Source organism: Nanorana parkeri, unplaced genomic scaffold (genome assembly GCF_000935625.1).
Source record: "Nanorana parkeri isolate BGI_ZX_2015 unplaced genomic scaffold, ASM93562v1 scaffold23, whole genome shotgun sequence".
Taxonomy (NCBI): Eukaryota; Metazoa; Chordata; class Amphibia; order Anura; family Dicroglossidae; genus Nanorana; species Nanorana parkeri.
The window spans coordinates 954,664-974,265 of record NW_017306291.1 but is presented as its reverse complement, the minus strand read 5'-3'; the positions used below and the strand labels follow the sequence as shown (position 1 = coordinate 974,265).

The 19,602-nt window shown below is 42.0% G+C and overlaps 1 protein-coding gene across 1 annotated transcript in view; it reads left to right on the top strand.

The window, feature by feature from the left end:
- MLLT10 (myeloid/lymphoid or mixed-lineage leukemia; translocated to, 10) overlaps nucleotides 1-19,602 on the top strand; it is a 187,414-nt gene that overhangs the window by 110,666 nt on the left and 57,146 nt on the right. The window contains exon 11 of the mRNA XM_018564371.1: nucleotides 6,055-6,236. Coding sequence (XP_018419873.1) covers nucleotides 6,055-6,236 — 182 coding nt within the window. The remainder of the gene's footprint in view (nucleotides 1-6,054; nucleotides 6,237-19,602) is intronic.

The window sequence follows — 19,602 nt, the reverse complement described above, 5'->3', positions numbered from 1 at the left end:
TAAACAGGACAAGTTGTAGATTAAATCAATCTACGGTAGCACCCATTTTTTTAACTAAGCTGATCGAAATAGAAAGCTTTTGGAGATCTTTTTTTTCTTCAAATTAGATACAGAAATGGATAAAGAATGGAATGCATATCGAACAGCAAAGATATTTAGTTGGTCAAGTGCAGAGCTACTGCTGGGCTTGCTTTGCAGAGTATTCTGGGATTTATAAAACCAGTCTTCTGGAAGCTACGTGTGAAATCTTAGTAAATATGGTAAATTTCACACCAAGGTATAAATATATACACTATATTGCCAAAAGTATTGGGCCCCTCCCCCTCCAAATCATTGGATTCAGGTGTTCCGTGGAATTTCCTTGCTACTAAATATTCTACGGTCAACTGTTAGCGGTATTATAACAAAGTGGAAGCAACTGGGAACAACAGCAACTCAGCCACGAAGTGGTAGGCTACGTAAGCTGACAGACCAGGGTAGCGCATGCTGAAGCGCACAGTGCGCAGAAGTCGCCAACTGTCTGCAGAGTCATTCCTTGTACGGTTTAAAGCTTCCAACAGACGTGGGACCAGTTTTCTGCGGCTGATTACAGGTAAATCAGGAATTAATCACAGCTCTCTATGCACTTTCCAGCAGAGTCTTCTCAAGGGATGATTGAACGGGGTTGTTTATAATTTCCTGGTGATCATTATTATTTTCCCCCGAGGACGAGCAGCCCAGGAGAGTCTGCACAGTATTCCTCCTCTGTAGGCACTAACAAGCTGATTCAAACTGGCGTGATTGTTGAAAGATGTTTTGGTAGTTAATCATATCTGTCCATCTGAGCCCCATTGAATGTCTCTTGGTACTTTAAACTACAGTGGTCACATTTAAGCTGTCAAAAAAGATTTCTTGTTTGTGAAAGATCGCACCTTGTTCAGTGAGTCTTGTTTCAGTGTCGCAGTGAAAGCATCTGAAGTGTCGCAGTGCTTAAAGCAGATCTTTACCCCCTTTCACATCAGTATACAGCTCTGCATGCAGCATGAAATCAGTATACAGCTCTGCATGCAGCATGAAATATTAATCATTAGTTAAACAAACATATTTTTCTTTTACTTACAATTACTGTTTTTCCACGTCCTGGTCCTCTTGGGCGTTAGTGATATAATGTACCCAAGTGTTGCATCCTAGGAAGGTTACATCAGCAGTGCATTGCTGAGAAATCTCATCTGTAATGCCATGAGATCTTAGAGAAAGGCATTTTCCTCCCCTAAGATGAGTTGCATGGTCACATGCCCTAGTCACAGTCCTAGTTCCAGGAAGAAAAAGGAGAGCTAGTAACCTGCCCAAAGTAAAAATGGCCACTATGAGAAGACTAGGGAGTAAAACAAAAATAAGGTATGCAAAGAATACAAAGACGGCAATTATCTAGAAGTATGTGTTTGTAGATTGTCATGACTAAACATTCCTAAAGGTGTGTTTGTTGTTGTTTCAAAGATATGGGTAAAGGTCCACTTTAAAGCAACCCTTTCACTATCCCCAAATAATGAAACTAAAGAAAGTTAGATACTCCTCTTTTGAAGCGTTCAATACCACTGCTATTCGATGTTGGGGTTTGATGGCATGTCCTCCTGGGCGCTGTGCTTCCTCTCATTGGCTGCTACATCACCAACAGTGGCCCTTCTTTACTGTGTTAATTGCTCAGAAGAGTTTTATTTCTTTTAAATTCTTTTCAGTTCATTTACTATTCTTTATTCAATAAATTCCCATCATTCTTCTACTCCAGAAATCCCCCGAAAACTATCTATTTACATTGCAGTTGTGTCTGTCAAAGCATTAGTAGATCTCTTTCCCTGCCTTCAGTTTTATAAATAGCAACTGATGATATGAGGGATATCGCACACAAAGCTTCTAGTTCACAAGCATATAATACAAATGAAGTAGATTATTGTGGCATATCAAGCTTTTTGTGCAATATCCCTAAAGCCTGGTTCACACTGAGCGTACCGTCGCAACTGAATAAGCGCGACAAAATGCTTCACCAAAAAAAAGAAAATCCCATTCATTCCTATGGCCCCTGTTCACACTGAGCGTACCGTCGCAGCTGAATAAGCGAGACAAAATGCTTCACAAAAACAAAATCCCATTCATTCCTATGGCCCCTGTTTACACCTGAGCGTTTTGTCGCAAAATGCCTGTCACTGGGGAAAAAGTACATGAGCCTTTTTTTTGGCTGATTACAGAGTATTTTGTCCCCATAGACTCAATTGGAAACACGTGATGCAATTATTTTTGTTCATTTTTGCATGCATTTTACGCACGTTTGCCCATTTACATCAATGTGCTACAATCTGCTTGCAAAAAAATGGAGCATAATGGACGCACCTGCGTTTCTACATCCAAAAATGCTGTCACCTAGGTGTGAATGGAGCCTTAGGCCCCATTCACACCTAGGCGTATGGTAATATGGCCCAAAGTAGTCCCGGGACCTTTTCAGGCGTGGGCCGTTTTGTAGGGCGTTAGGGACGGGCGGAAATACGGCAAGGTGGGAACGAGGGCATTGACTACAATGCAATTTATATTTTTGACCGTTTTGTAGAGCGTTCGTCGAGCGTAGAACGCCCTACAAAACGGTCAGGTTTGAACGAGGCCTTATATTCATATTTCTCAAAGCATAGCACACAGTTGATACAATATTGTGAACTTCTACTCCAGGTTACTAATAGAGCAAACAGCTTACCTCCCATTAGGCCCCATTCACACCAGGGCAGATGGGTTTCAATGAATTTTAAAAAAGCGGGTTTGGGCGTTTTTAATCGCGTTTCAGTGCTGAAACGCAATTAAAAACGCCCATAAACGCGCTTATTAGCGCGTTTCTATTGAAATCTATATGGAATCCACGCTCAGCGTGAAAAAAATAGCTCAGGGAGCATTTCGGGCAGCAGGCGGTTCGGATTGTGCGGAGACACACGATCGCATAAATGGTCCCCATAGGAATGTATGAGATTGTTACTGTTGGCGGTTCAGCGTGGACAAATCCGCGCGACTGAACCGCCCTGGTGTGAACAGGGCCTTAAAAAAAAAAAAGTAAGGCATTGCTTTGGGGGAACTGGTATGGACTCTTACACCACACGCGATAGCGATATTGCGCTGGCATGCAATTTAACAATGTGTTGCAATATGCACTGCATTGCTTTCCTTGCCTGTTTGGAATTCCAATGCTCACTGCAGTACACAGATCAAATGCAACCTGTCCTATTGTCTCTCTCTCAGTGCACACCTACAGCAGGCATTGGTGTGAACTAACCCCACAGAACTTAATGGTATTTTTCTTGACTTTGCATTTTGATAGTGTTGAGTAGTTTAGCCCAAGGCTGGGGGTATAAACAGACCGTAAGCAGTAGATAGGGGAAAACGAATGCTTTAAATGTACATGAACCACGTCCAAGGTAGTGATAATTAAGTAAAACTTTTGTGTGCTCTTTAATTCCTTTGATGTGATGTCATTGGTTTCTGGGAAATAATAGGCTGCATGATTTTTAGTAACGAGGGTGAAACTGCAGCAGAGTGAAACCCTGAGTGAATCGGTGGTGGGCACACCCAGACCCTTTGACCTGCTCTTCACCCTCTTGGTGCTATAGGCATCGAAGGAGAAAGGAGAACACATTCGACCTCGCCATCTTCCATCACACACTGCTTTGTGTTGCTCCAAGAAGACGGATGGGTGCCAAGCTTCACATAGGCCCAATGAAAGGCTCCTACCTTTCTCCATGTTCCGTGATTGATCTGTTTTGTGCATCCCGACAGGGTTTATTCAAGTGCTGAAAACCCGTTCCATCACTCTCTCCCTTTTGAGTGATCTTCTCTTTTGATTTCAGTGTCCTGCCTGAGCACATGGCAGACAAATTAGAGGACCTGATGTATTTCCCAGATGGGATCAGCCTTAAGTGTGATTAAAATAAATGTGTCACTCATGCTTAACTTCACTCCTGTGGCTTGAATATTTTTGGTAATGTTTCATTTGCTCCTTTTTTTATTTTAACAAAAATGTTTCCAGGGACTCTTTGATGGTGAGCTAGTGTAGCAGAAAGCACGATGCATATTACTGCCTGAGGATTTGAAATTTATCCAGTCCCCCAGCACTGTCAGGCAGGCCGTTAATGGCCTGATCATGCTTCAGTCTCACAGCCCAATGGGATGACTGGGCAAGAATCTGGTAATTTAGGGGTAACCTTAAAGTGACACTAAACTCAGGAGTTGAACCTTAAAAATTGAAGTCCCTAACCTCAGAGCTAGGTTATTTTTCTTTTAAATAAATATTAATGTAATTTTATTGGTATCTATCTACCAGTAGCTGCCTCATTTCCCACCCTCGGCTTATATTCAGGTCAATACTTTTTCCCAGTTTTTTTTGGTCAAATTAGGTACCTCGGCTTATATTCGGGACGGCTTATACTCGAGTATATACGGTATATAAATATATAAATTCTTTTTTTTCAGAGATTATTTGAGGATCTACAGCAGAGTGATACACAAATAAGATACATTTTTGTTAATAATTAAGGAACTTGAATGCATTTTTAAGGTTTAATTCCTGAGTTTAGTGTCTCTTTAAAATATGTTGGCTAGAACTGCTGCCCTAGAAAGTACAACACTCTTGAATATTTTTAGCACTGTTTAACTTGGCTCAAAGTGGCAACCACTTTACACCAGAAGCAGCAGCTGGTTCCAGTACTTGGTCTATTTGGGGGGGAGAACAGGCCTGGGTCTAGGGTCTGGTGTTCTCTTTGCTATTGATGTGTGTGGTGTCCTCATGCCAAGATCAATAAAGCTCTCTAAGGCCCTCAGAAAGTTGTGGATGCCTAGAAGTCTGGCAGTGGATTTAAAAGATCATCAAATGATTTGAAATCAATAATTTCACTGTAAGGAAAATAATCTGTAAGTGGCTTAAAATGACTGCGAACTGGCTGAACCAGCAAATTCAGCCCAAGAGCTGACTGTTTCATGCTAGCAATGTGATTCTGGGGTGTTCAGGTAACTCTTAACAGTTGGTATCAAAGTGCATTCATCTATAATCAGAAAGCAATTGCACCAATTTAACCCTCCTAAGTGATTTATTTAGAAAAGGCCTTTGTTGTCCAGAGCAAGGCTACAATTGAATATGTTGGCAAAGACCAGGCCTTCTGGAGCAATGTGCGTAAGACTGATCAGTGAAAGATAGAGTTCTAACAATAGACATGTTTGGTGAAAACTGAGGACCGTATGTTAGGCAAAGGACAACTGTGAAGCATGGTGCTGGAAATGTTATGGTTTCGAGTTGGTGTGATGCTCCAGGACCTGGGCAGCTTACAGTCATCAAATAAACTATACATTCTGCATCATATCAAAGTGTGCTTGATGAGAATGTGATGCCATCTGTCCGTGCGTGGACCATTTCTGGCTGTGCACCACACCACAGTTCACAATGTGCTGCAGTGCATATTGGCAAAGTGCATTGGGATGTCATTCAGAATGAATGGTACTGCATCACACCAATACAAGTAATGCATTAACGCAATGCGATAGTGTGTATGGGCCAGTGAATGCAGTTTTTTGTATTTATTAAAATAAATATTTCAGTGTAGTTTAAATGAAAAGATAAATATCTTAATTTGATTTCCGCCTCTGGTAATCCCCTGTACAGCAGGAGAGGAGAGGCAGTCCTTGAGGCCAATCAGGTGGCCTTGTAATCACATGTACTGCCAAGACTATAGAGACAGGAGGAGAGAACAGAGAGATGTTCATCAGTCTTGCTCCTCCACTGTCCAATTATGATGTGATGGCCAGCCTGTAGCGGAGATAAGTCATTTCAGCATTCTGGCTGTGCTGTGCGGCAGGACTGTGTAAATCTTAAGACTGGGTGGACAGAAGGACAAATCATTTGGCAGGTTCAGTTGTGTATTTAGTGGTTTGCGTACAATTTGCGCATAATTCCTCACCAAATAGCCACCTAGACTATAAATTATCATTTCACTTGTGTATATTTGCATGTCTCCTATTCGTTGATGTAATGTTAATTTCGTACATTCCACACAGGCATTTACAACAGCAGTGATGTAGCAACATCCTTCCCCAGTGCCCTGTCTGGATCCAGCACCCCAGTGTCCAGCTCACACATGTCACACATGTATGCTGCCAATCATCTCCAACCAGGAGGAGCCTCATCCCCATTACCCTCCTCATCAACTACTTCTCATGCCAGCATTACTTCAACTCAGGTAAGCAGCTTGGATGATTCACATGTGTTGGTTTGTATAATAAAGTCCAATATGTCCCCCTCTGGAGCAATGTGCGTAAGACTGATCAGTGAAAGATAGAGTTCTAACAATAGACATGTTTGGTGAAAACTGAGGACCGTATGTTAGGCAAAGGACAACTGTGAAGCATGGTGCTGGAAATGTTATGGTTTCGAGTTGGTGTGATGCTCCAGGACCTGGGCAGCTTACAGTCATCAAATAAACTATACATTCTGCATCATATCAAAGTGTGCTTGATGAGAATGTGATGCCATCTGTCCGTGCGTGGACCATTTCTGGCTGTGCACCACACCACAGTTCACAATGTGCTGCAGTGCATATTGGCAAAGTGCATTGGGATGTCATTCAGAATGAATGGTACTGCATCACACCAATACAAGTAATGCATTAACGCAATGCGATAGTGTGTATGGGCCAGTGAATGCAGTTTTTTGTATTTATTAAAATAAATATTTCAGTGTAGTTTAAATGAAAAGATAAATATCTTAATTTGATTTCCGCCTCTGGTAATCCCCTGTACAGCAGGAGAGGAGAGGCAGTCCTTGAGGCCAATCAGGTGGCCTTGTAATCACATGTACTGCCAAGACTATAGAGACAGGAGGAGAGAACAGAGAGATGTTCATCAGTCTTGCTCCTCCACTGTCCAATTATGATGTGATGGCCAGCCTGTAGCGGAGATAAGTCATTTCAGCATTCTGGCTGTGCTGTGCGGCAGGACTGTGTAAATCTTAAGACTGGGTGGACAGAAGGACAAATCATTTGGCAGGTTCAGTTGTGTATTTAGTGGTTTGCGTACAATTTGCGCATAATTCCTCACCAAATAGCCACCTAGACTATAAATTATCATTTCACTTGTGTATATTTGCATGTCTCCTATTCGTTGATGTAATGTTAATTTCGTACATTCCACACAGGCATTTACAACAGCAGTGATGTAGCAACATCCTTCCCCAGTGCCCTGTCTGGATCCAGCACCCCAGTGTCCAGCTCACACATGTCACACATGTATGCTGCCAATCATCTCCAACCAGGAGGAGCCTCATCCCCATTACCCTCCTCATCAACTACTTCTCATGCCAGCATTACTTCAACTCAGGTAAGCAGCTTGGATGATTCACATGTGTTGGTTTGTATAATAAAGTCCAATATGTCCCCCTGCACTCCTTGCAGCGTCTCCGGCCAAAATCACAATAATGGAACTTGCTGTGATACTCACGGATGGTGCCGTGCACATCAAACAGCAAATGAATAGGAATCGCCAGCACTCAGTAAAAGATTTGAAATGATAAAGTCCATCTAATCAGACAGATCGTCATACACGTTGCAATATTTATAACCGACGTTTCGGGGCCACGTAGGGACCCTTCATCAGGACAACAATGTAACCCCTGAATTATGATGTATGACGATCTGTCTGATTTAGATGGACTTTATCATTTCAAATCTTTTACTCAGTGCTGGTGATTCCTATTCATTTGGTTTGTATAATGACGCAGTGCTGAGATAGTTCAAGATGCCACGGTTTACCTCGATATGTTGTGTATAGATATCTAGCAGCACATCATCATTATTATACAGGATTTATATAGCACCAACATTTTGCGCAGCGCTTTACAATATAAGGAAGACATTACAATCACAATACAAGACAAGATGGTAAGGAATGCCCTGCCCGTGAGGGCTTACGGTCTAAAAGGGAGGAGCAAGTTATACATGAGAAGGTAGCTGTGTGGGGATGAATTGTTTCAGTTGTTTCCAATCATGGAAATTGGTGTTGAACACTTTAATAACTGCCTGCTGAGGGGCTCATTAAATGTGTCAGCAGTGATTCCATTGGTAGCTGCCATCATCTGATTCCTAGGACTGATTCCCACCTCCATCCTCCAGACTCCTTCAGTCAGCTGGGACATGTCTCCTCATCTCCCAGCCAGGAGGTTCAGGCTGTGCCAGCAGTACGTAGCGGTCTGCTATGGTAATTCCTACACTAGCTATATCAGATTAATTGCGTTGTGAGTTTTAGTCATCTCTGCTTTTGGAATATGTCATACAGACACCTTTGTTTAAATGGGAAGTATTGAGTCTTTTCAGTGGGCACATATTTTAGGTTATTATGGCAGTATTTGCCTTAACGCTAAATTCCAGAGGGGGGAAAAAAAAAAACTCGCCTTGCAGTAGGGTGGGGGTTGCCTCTGCACTGCAAGAGTTAAAGCAGAACTCTCTATCAATTTTTTTCACCTTTTTGAAGTGGAGCTACTCCCGCAATGCAAGGGATAAGTGCTTGTTCTTACCTAGGGTCAGAAATAAAAAAGTTATACTCACCCAATCCCCTGAGACAGCTTGCTCTTAGACTGGTCACTGGAGCCTCATTCCCCCTTCTCTGCAGCAGTTTATGGTCCTGTGGGTCCTTCTGTTCTATACATTGCAGGGAAATTTATGAAATCTGGAGCAGATTTGTACTGCAGCCAATCAGCTTCTATGTCTCATTTTCAAATCCTACCTGAGCAAACTGAAGAGAGATGCTGATTGTTGTAATGGGCAACTGCTCCAATTTCTGTTTGCTCTGGTTTTGATAAATTCCCCTCACTGTGTATAGGACGTAAGGACGCTGAGAGACATACCATCGCTGCAGTGGAGGGGGAGAAGGGCAGGAAAGAGCACTGTAAAGCTCCGTTCATGTATAGAGAAATTTAGGTTGTAAGCTCCTTGGGTGCAGGGGCTGATGTGAATTTGCAGTATGTAAATTGTCGGCTCTATATAAATAATACAGTAACACTGGCCATACACTATGCACATTTTGGCCGGCATCCCTCCATCAGCTGATTGTAAAATCTTTGATCAAACAGATGCAGCAGCCAATTAGCTGCTGGCTCTGTTCAGGTATTTTTGTCTCTTATTCCGATCTTCTTCTTTTCTGATGTTGTCATCTGTCCCTCCAGCGGTGTGGCGGCTCTCCGATCCAGCGCTGACTGCTCTGTCCCTCCGATCCAGCGATATCTGCATGCTGGCGCACGCAGCCAAAGACTTACATTGCGTCTCTGCTCGTCTCCCGGCCGAGAATCCGAACTGCGCATGCGCCCGCCCCAAGATCCTTTGCGGCCGCACAAGCAGTTCCTGATTCTCGGCACTGGAGCGCACAGCGATAACGAGTTAAGTTTAAACCGCTGTTAAAACATTTTATTTTTAACTTTTTGCCTATATCTACTGCTTGCTAGCAGTAGATATAGGCAAAGAAACTGGAGGGTTTAGAACCCCTTTAAGTGAACATGGTCACCCTGGGACAGGAAGCGTGAATCTGGCATGATGTAAAAGAAGCCTAAGAAAAGAAAACTAATGCAACCATCACATGAAAGAATTGGTAAGCTGCAATACATTCCTTTTCTGTTCTCGGGTTTAGATGAGCTTGAAATCTTCAAAAAGAAGAACTGTTGCTGCGGCTTTTCCAGCTCCCCGGCAGTGTTTTCTTTTGTCCCATGTAAATGTGGAGAAAAATATAAATAAAAGGTTCATTAAATAGAAATGGAATTCTTGTGCTGAATGCTATTCTTCCACGTATACACTGCCTACAGTTATCATAATACACTATTTTCCCTAATAGTGGTCCTTTTTATAGTCCTGAATAGCCTCCCTCCAATGCCAAAGCCCCTCTTTAGTGTCTTTGTTGCCCTAGCTACACGGATTTTTTTTTATTTTTTTTTTAAGCCGCTCTGGAAGTTGCATTTTTATAATAGTCCTGGAAGGAATGCGACAACAGCACACAGAGAAACCTCTCTGCATTTCAGTCAGAAAATAAACAATTTGCCCAGCTCTGTAATTTGCTGCCTCAGATTAAATCAAACCATCTTTCCACTAGTACACTTCTATTTTGTTCTGGTCCTTTTCATTTTAATCTTATCTGGTAATCATTGTTGTCCGCAGTATCTATTTAAACCAATTATGCCGCAGTCATTTGTCAAACAAAACATGTACAGCTGTTTACATACAGTCCTATCGCAAGAGATTAGGTTAAAGAATAGAAAAGGGTCTTTGCTTACATGGGGAGCACAAATATTCAAGCACCGGTACTTCTCACATTTTCAGATGTGATCGTTAAAACAACAAATAACGTCTAATCATTTGGGGTTACAATAGTATTTTTGGGTTTGGGCTGTTCAACTAGTTTCCTCATTACACATTTCATGGTTGCTTATTTTTTACCTTTTATGACAATATTTTATATTAATCTTAGTATACTCATTTCATGCAGCTTTTTAACGAGGACTTGCAATTTAAATGGCCACTTTACTTGAATCAGTAGGATGCATGCTAACCTAAAAAAATAGGACCTCTTCTTGCAATGAATAAATAAAGCAAAATCAAAGCACAAAGCACATGGACTGTAGCTACTTAAAGTACTGTAAGTTTTTTTTCATGTCTTCGAGACTGCACAAAGATTTTTCTTGACCAAGTACATTGGGTGTACCAGGGTGGGTATTTAAGGTTGGATTATCTTAGTGGGGAATAGGAAGGGAAGGCTGGGGGGTTTTATAGGCAAAGTGTCGCTGTACTTAAAAGAGAACTATGAGGCAAGTGTTTTTCCCCATTGTTCTCTTAAGGGTCACGGGAGGACATATACTAGCGTCCTCCCATGACCCAAAGCTCAGTGTAGCTCGCAATATACTAAGACCGCTGCAGCCGGGACGGATCCCAACAATGCTGTCGAGATCCACCCAGCTGCGTGAGTGAGAGCGGGCTCTGCCTATCTAGAGGCAGAGCCAGCTGTGCCCGCCTTCTCCCCCGTCCGTTCCGCCAGTCAGCGCTGGAGGATCGGGGAGGGGGGGGATCCCTGCAGGGAGCGGTGACTGACAGTCACCGCTCTCTGCAGGGAGATGACCGAGAAGTGAGCGAGCGACAGTATGTGTTCGCTCACTTCCCAATCTATTGAGCCGACGTGTGACAGTTACATTGTCACACATCAGCTCGAACTATGAGGATGAGTGTAAATCAATCACCTCCATAGTTCTTATTTGAATCAATAGGATGCATGTTAACCTAAAAAATAGGACCTCTTGCAATGAATAAATAAAGCAAAATCAAAGCCTTAAACACATGGCCGGTAGCTATTTGAATACTGTAAGGTTTTTTTTCATGTCTTCAAGACTGCACAGATATTCTTCTTGACCAAGTACATTGGGTGTACCAGGGAGGGTATTTAATGTTGGATTATCTTAGTGGGGACTAGGGAGGGAAGGCTGGGGTTTTTTATAGGCAAAGTGTCACTGTACTTAAAGTTCAGTAATTAAAGTAAGCGTCAACTGAGGAGGTAATCTTAAAATACATTGAGGGAAATGTATCAAAACTGGAGCAGACAATATCTGGAGCAGCTGTGCATGGCAACCAATCGGCTTTTCTCCAAAAATATGTAACCCCTAAACAAAGAAATCCCTTTCATGGAGCTGTCTAGTAACCAAGTAACACAGTTAGTATCTTATGGTATATAAGGCAAATTTTATAGAAAAATTACACAAAACATCAAATCACCTACTACAAGACATCTAAAAAATTGATTTTAGATGTCTTGTAGTAGGTGATTTGATGTTTTGTGTAATTTTTCTATTAAATTTGCCTTGTATATATATTTGTTTAGGGGTTACATATTTTTTGATTTATCTTACTGAAACCCTGGAGACTAGTCTACACTAATGTTATTTGTAGCGTAACTCCTTTCTCCCCTATTTTGTTCACAATCGGCTTTTCTCTTTCACTTTCAAATCTTAACTGGACAAACTGAAGAGAGAAGCTGATTGGTTGCCATGGGCAACTGCTCCACGTTCTATGTGCTCCAGTTTTGATAAATTTCACCCACTAACTATTAACAAAAATATATCTTATTTGTGTATCAATCGGCAGTAGATCCTCCAATCATCTCTGAATTGGTGCTGACACTGTCCTTCCTTCTGGAGGGGGGCTACTTTTTTCCCCCATGGTCCCTGTGTGTGTTGTAAAGTAGCCACCGATCCAAGCTCACTCCCGTGATGGTCTACAATCTCATATTCATTTACTAATTTGTATTGAGATTGTAGTCTCTCATGGGAGTGAGCTTGGAGTAATGACTACTTTACACACAGGGACCATAGGGGACAAAAGTAGCCCCCCTCCAGAAGGACAGTGTCAGCACCAATTCAGAGATGATTTGAGCATCTACAGCCGAGTGATACAAAAAATAAGTAGGGATGTTCAGTTACCAGTTCAGATACCAGTGCCGATACTGGCGCTCCACCACTGTTCTAAAATCATTAGTCTGTATTGTTTTAGAAAAACTGTCACATGACAATAAACAAAATCATTACTTGTACTTGGAAAAAAATGGTATCGGTGCATCCCTTATATACAGTATGTTTAGAAAAAAAAAAATCATACATTAAACAGGAATGCACAAATCCCAGGAGCTCAGTGTGCTTCTTACAAATGACATCTGTATTTTTGTTATTAGTGAAGGTGCTTGAATGCATGTTTAAGATTTATCTCCTGAGTTTAGTGTCACTTTAAAGTACTTTTTTTAAAGCCTTTTCTATTGCCTGTTTAATGTTCTCTCTCTCTGACTGCATAAATATAAATGTAAGCTCCTCGCTGGCTCCTGAATTCACTTGTAATTTGATAAGGTCTCCATTCAGCTGCTCAGTACAACCTTCAAGCAAACATCAAGTTGTTTAGGGCTTCCCTAGGGAGTGCTAATGATCGCTTATGACCATGAGAAATGTTTGGTATTGCACACACAGTTTTCTGACCTATTGGCAAGGTATTTGTTGAAACATGAATGTCGGGGACCCAGTTCTCATGGGTATGAGGCCCTTACTTTAGGTAGGCTTATATTTATTGATAGAGTGGCCTGAATATTATGTTTCCCATTTGTCTGATTTTTTCTCGCATGTTTGCATGTGTATGTGGGGGGGCGGGGGACTTTAAAACATTTTTTGTGTTATTTTTTTTTTATTATTATTTGTGAATATTTTTTTGGGCTTCTTTATTTTTTTTAATGCTGTATTTTTTTTTTTTAAACTTTTTTTAGACAACTTTATTGCTATAACATAGGGGATTAAGAAATCCCCTATGATGTCACCTAAGGACCCCCCGAGAAGCTGATGAAGCAGAGATCTGCTTCATCAGCTTTTCTCCGGTGTTCTGCACCGGAGAGTGACACTGAATGCAGGAAGTGATGTAATATACATCACTTCCTGCATTCGGGGACAGGAAGAGAGATCAAAGGGAAATCGAGTAATGATCTCCCTTTGATCTGCTGTTAGAGCGTTGCCGTGCCTGTCCCAGCCGCACCGGCCACATCGGATCATGGAGCGGCAGCAGCTACGAGGAGACATAGGTATGGGGGGGAGGGAGGCCGCACACCCGCAGCTCCTGCAAGCAATCGGCGTCTCTAGAGACGCCTGATCGCTTGTATGTAAACAGCCATCGCTGGCTGTTTACATGCTCACAGTTTTCCCTCTCGTGTGCGCGCTGAGTGCCGCACTCGAGAGGGGGGAGGGACAGGACGTCTTAAGACGCCCTCCCGCTCCTAGCAGACTCCCGTCCGGCCGTTCACAAACGGCCATGGACGGAAGGTGGTTAAGGTGATGTTAAATTCAGAAAACAATTAGTCCATTCTATGCACAGCAACCTGAAATCTGTGGAGATTAAGAGGGGACATGATTTTGATGTACAAAATGTTTAGTGGTCATGGCAACATCAGCAATAAACTGTTTATAGAAGGGGCGCCCACAATTTTTCATCTGGAGATCTACTTTTCAAATGACGAGCTGAATGAGATCTACCAACGAAAAAACACCTGCATTCAGGGGCGGGAGGGGGCTTGGCGGTGCATTGAAGTCAATGGCACCGCAGGCAAGCACCTCGCCCACAGTGCGATCGCCTGCACCCGGAACCCAGGCACATTAGTGCCTGCGTTCCAGTCCAGTGCGATCCGCAAAAATGCTGCGAGCACTGTTTTTGCAGATCGCACTGGACCGGAATGCAGGCACTAATGTGCGGGCGATCGCACTGTGGGCGGGGGACATGCCTGCGGTGCCATTGACCTCAATACAACCCCACACCCCCTCCTGCCCCTGAACACAGGGAGTCGGCCGGCTTACATTCCAGTGCGTCCTAGAGGCCCCGGCGTCTTATCCTCCTGTGGTGCTCGTGTGGCGTTGCACATGGGGAGAGGTGTCCTGCCCCTTTCCATCTGCGCCATCTTAACACATTCAGCCGGCAGCCGCACCCCTGGGGGGAAATCATAAATGAACAGGAAGTGATGTAAATCACATCCTGTTCATTTATACTGGGGAAACATAGTACTATGTGTCCCCAGTTATTTACATACACTGGAGTGATCAGCTGATCGCTCCAGTGTTTGTCCTGCACACAGGACCGGTACATATCACTGATATGTACCGATCCTCTGCCGCTCGGTAACGCCCACAGGGGGTCAACTTCTCCCATGGATCTCCCCTGCTCTCCCGGGCAGAGGCAGCGGGGGATCCGACACGAAGCCCACAGCGGGGTGGGGGGAGGGGGCGGAGCCGCTGTCACAGAACTAAGGCCTGATCTGTGAGGGGAGAGAGAGGCGCCGACTGTCAGATCCAGACCGAGCGTCTCTCTTTCCTCACCGCTCGGCATTAGTTCTGTGACAGCGGCTCCGCCCTCCCCCGCCGCCGCTTCCTTCACTTCTTCTCGGAACCCCACTGCATACAGATGGGGAGAGCAACGGGAATCCAGAGAAGCCCCACCGGCGGGAGAAGAGGACATCGCGATCAACCTTATGGGCACCCCTGGTTTACAGGAAACTCCATAACAAAGACTAGAGGCCACCACCTAAAACTGGTGGAGAAAAGATTTACCCACAAGGGACACAGGGGCTTCTTTTCAGTTAGAGCGGTTAAATTCTTGCTTCCACAAGAGGTAGCAATAATTTAGATACCTTCCTTAGAGCACGATACATACAGGGGTACAGGTACTCTTAAAAACAAGGTCACGCAGGGACTCGTGTACACACATGCACAATCACAGACAGACACACAAAGGTTGAACTTGATGGACCTGTGACTTTATTCAACCTCAAATACTATGTAAGGCAAAGTCCTGTGATGGGGTCCAGATCCAGAATGTTTGGTTCCCAGACTTGAGTTCAAATGGGAGTACTATTATTAGATGATCTTGAAGTCTGTTTGCAGCTTTAGTTCAGTGCTGGACACGACCCAGAAGCCAGGAAGCTTGTACACCTAAGAAAATTACAGCTCACCCTAATTTTGTTTTTAACCTTAATTCAAGAATAAAACGGCCCATATACTGGGAGATTCTCATACGAACATCCATATGAAAACTCTCATCAGAACATTCGATAATGCCATCAGAAACTTGAATGTCATTCGAAATTATTCGGGTTTAACATTTGGTTTTTGAAATGAATGGAGCTTCTCAAATGAAAACCACATTCACTGTTGGTTTTGTTCGAGAACAATTTTGCATCCTGCTCATCTGATTTTTTTTTCCCCCCATCACTACAGTTGAAAACGATTGTCAATTTGACCCCATTAACTATTAGAGAATCGAACGGACATTCCAAAAACACATTTTTTTCAAACTAAATTCTACTTCTCTAAGATCAAGTCAGCGAGAGAATGTGTTACCAGCTTCAAAAAATTATTATCTCCGACATTTAACTAGCTGGTGCTTTGTTCATTTTGCATTGGATAAACCATAACAGCAGCAAAGTATCCCCAGAAATCATGTTCGCTTTATTGTTAAAAGTGTGTCAAGGAGTGACAAGGAGGCTGAAACCTGATAGGGAATTTGGAGAGAAGCTAAGCTTGTAGGTATAAAGAACATGAGCTCAAAATCTGCACCAGTTTCCATGCAGGAAGAGGTCAGAGGGTGGGGTAGAATCAAGAGGAATTTGCAGCTAGGGGGGAAATTCTTAGGTAACATGTGACCCAACAGGAAGAACAAAGGAGCCCCAGTACTAAAGTAATCCCGTATTCTGTCTAATTAAAATCCTTCCAATCTTATTTTAGCCCTTGTCCCAGTGAGATTGGCTTCTCATTGAAATCATCATTCAGGCCAAGTAAAGTGAAGGCAGTTGCACGGTCTTGCACGGTGCTGCATGCTGAGACAGCTGCATCTTATGTTTCCCTCTCAGCCGTAAATGCTTTTTGCCTCCAAGCTGAAGCTTATTTAGTGTGGCTTATCTGGTGCTGCTGTAGCAACCATCAGTCTCCAGGCAACCCAGATGCATTGACCTCTTCATTGAACTGAGTGTAGCAGGACCTCAATTTAGCTGCCTAAAACAATAGTGACTGAGCCGAATATGAAGACCATATTGTCTGGTACAAGTTCCGGAGCTTTTATTTTTTGTTCTCTCCTTTCTTAACCCCCCCCCCAGTTCCTCAATTTAGGAAAACATTAGCCTTAAATATTGGATGCACTTCATGAAACGATAAAAGAAAATCATATTGACCGGGTTTCTCCATTGTTTTCGGTTTGGCTTTGTTTTGCATTATTCTTCAACGAATACTGTCTGTACCGTAACTACATTTCACGTGTACGACATGCTGTAAAATAGTCAAAAGCAGTCTCATTGAGAATATCTGATTTTGTATTTTGTTGAAGTCGTAGTATTGAAAGAAAATAGAAATGTAAAAGAAACTTAGGGGAAAAAATGTAACAAGTATAATTGGTTTGTTGTAGTTTTCCACTGTTTGAATAGTATTTGTACATTCTGTTCTTTGCTTTACTTACACAATATTTTCCTATCTTTCTCACATGGGGGGGGCGGGAAATTCATTCAAACGTTTGCAACACTTTTCTGGCGTTCTGGCAATATTAAAGTCCTGCACCAAATTAATAAAAAAACCATGTGACTATTTTTATTAGTATTATTAGTTAGTTCTTATGTGCAACACTTTTACATTCTGGTGCTATGGCTGCAACGTATTATGAAATACCACCCCATCAATAAGAAAAGTGGATCCATATAAGACGTCTTCCACATGGGAGCAAATTGTGCCGCAGGCAACATTCTTCAGCAGATTCTTATACACCTTGCATCCAGTCACCTGAATCTGTCGCAAGTTGCGCCATTTGTTGCTCTTTATGCTGTTTGTGAATTTCAGGGATTATTTTTTCAGAAAGGAAAACTCCACTCAAAGAATTATATTGTACAATTTCTGCACAAGCAATTTTATAATTAAAATATATTTCTTGTTCAATAATGTATCAAATATTCCAAAAGAAAAATACACGTATACAAACTGTTATGGAGGCAAACGTATACCTCCATGAGCCTATATCCAACCACTCAAAATACAGAAAGTGAAAACCAATCGGTGGCTGCAGAAAGTAAATATAAAATAAGTGCAAACATAAACCATGAACATTCCAACAACATAAGTAAATTACAATATCTTTCGATTTTAGTTTAAAGCCATTTATTTTTAAAGCTTCCCCTCCCCCAAAAATAACTTCCTTGTAGCCGTGGCAAAAGTACAATCTAGACAGAACTTTTAAGAATTCTCATCTACTTGGCTTGTAATTGGCTTATGTGCACAGAGCTTGGAATAAAACCACCGTCTATTTCAATGAGCCTTTCATCTTTGGTAATACTTGCCAAGGGTGCTCCACATCCACAGGGGTGCAGGATTTTTTTTAATTTTTTTTAATTACAACACTGGGTCTGATTAAGTGATTATGGTAAGGAGACCCTTCCACTTGGCATTCACTTTTTGGGGGTGTTTTCGAATGTTCATAGCCCCAATAAACTTTGCTAATTTACTTGCAATGTATATAGTTGGCATGGATGGGTTTTTTTCCAGCAGAACTGTAGTGAAAGTTCAAATAAACATTAAAAATCAAAGTGACATGACGGTATATGTATTTGATACGGTTTAGCTTTGCATGTTCAGATATCATTTTGAAAAAACAATTCAGAAACTAGGTTAACATTCAAGATATTGAATATTGTAACCTAATGCAATAACTTGGGCTACTAAAGGAAGACAACATGTACCAGGAAACCTAACCCCTGTTATGAATATATTGAATATTTATATATATTTTTATAGAGTTCTACATTTTAAGGGGTCCTAAAACAGACTTTATAACCTAACATTTACTTACAAGTATTAGATTGGGTTAGCCAGTCTTTGATGGTCCTCCTATTAGACTAATCACTCGCCATACACATTCATATATTGTTTTAGATTTGATATTGGTTAAACAAAATTGAAAAACTGCTGTGAAGTTTGATTTAATTAACATTTCAATGGATTGCATAGGTTTCCCTTAAAACTCAACTCCAGCTTGGGCATAAAAAAGAAATGTCACTCCTAATCCTTTTCTAAAAATTGGAAAGCTGCTCCAGCTGCTATACTTACCCCATTTTTGGTGCTGTACCCCACAGACTCGCCCTGCTACCCAATCCAGTGATGCTAATTGCCCTTCTTTTGCATCATTCAGCCCACTTCCTGTGACTCCAGGGCATTAGGCTGCCCATAGACCTCAGGGAACAATAAAAGGTGGGGTAAAAAATGGTGGCCTGCCAGCTAGTCTGTCCAACTGGCTAGTTCTACAAGATGAGACACTTGGAGCTGTCAGGGGCAGACTTGTAGACTTTTGGTCATTTCCTTATTTATCTGAAAACAGGAGGATAATTATTTTCCGAAATAAAAAAGCAGAGACACTCGTGAATGTTGAAGCCATGGATGGGCAACGATCTCTAGAGTTGTTTTAATTTCACTATATTAAAGGGACACTACACAAGTTAAATCTTAATACATTCAAGTACATGAACTATTAATGTATCTTATTTGTGTATCACTCGGCTGTAGATCCTCAAATCATCTCTGAATTGGTGCTGACACTGTCCTTCCTTCTGGAGGGTGGCTACTTTTGTTCCCCATGGTCCCTGTGTGTGTTGTAAAGTAGTCACCGCTCCAAGCTCACTCTAATGATAGCCTAGAACTTCAATACAAAATCAGTAAACTATACATGAGATTGTAGTCCATCATGGGAGTGACCTTAAAGCGGTGGCTACTTTACAACACACACAGGGACCATGGGGAACAAAAGTAGCCCCCCTCCAGAAGGAAGGACAGTGTCGGCACCAATTCAGAGATGATTTGAGGATCTACAGCTGAGTGATACATAAATAATAGAGGTGCACCGAAATGGAAATTTTAAAACCGAAACGAAACCGAAATTAAAAAAATGTCAGGACGAAACTGATACCGAAAATGTTTTTTATTTTTTCAAATATTTTATTTATTTATATTTTGTAAACTTTTACATTTTTTTACATTTATTT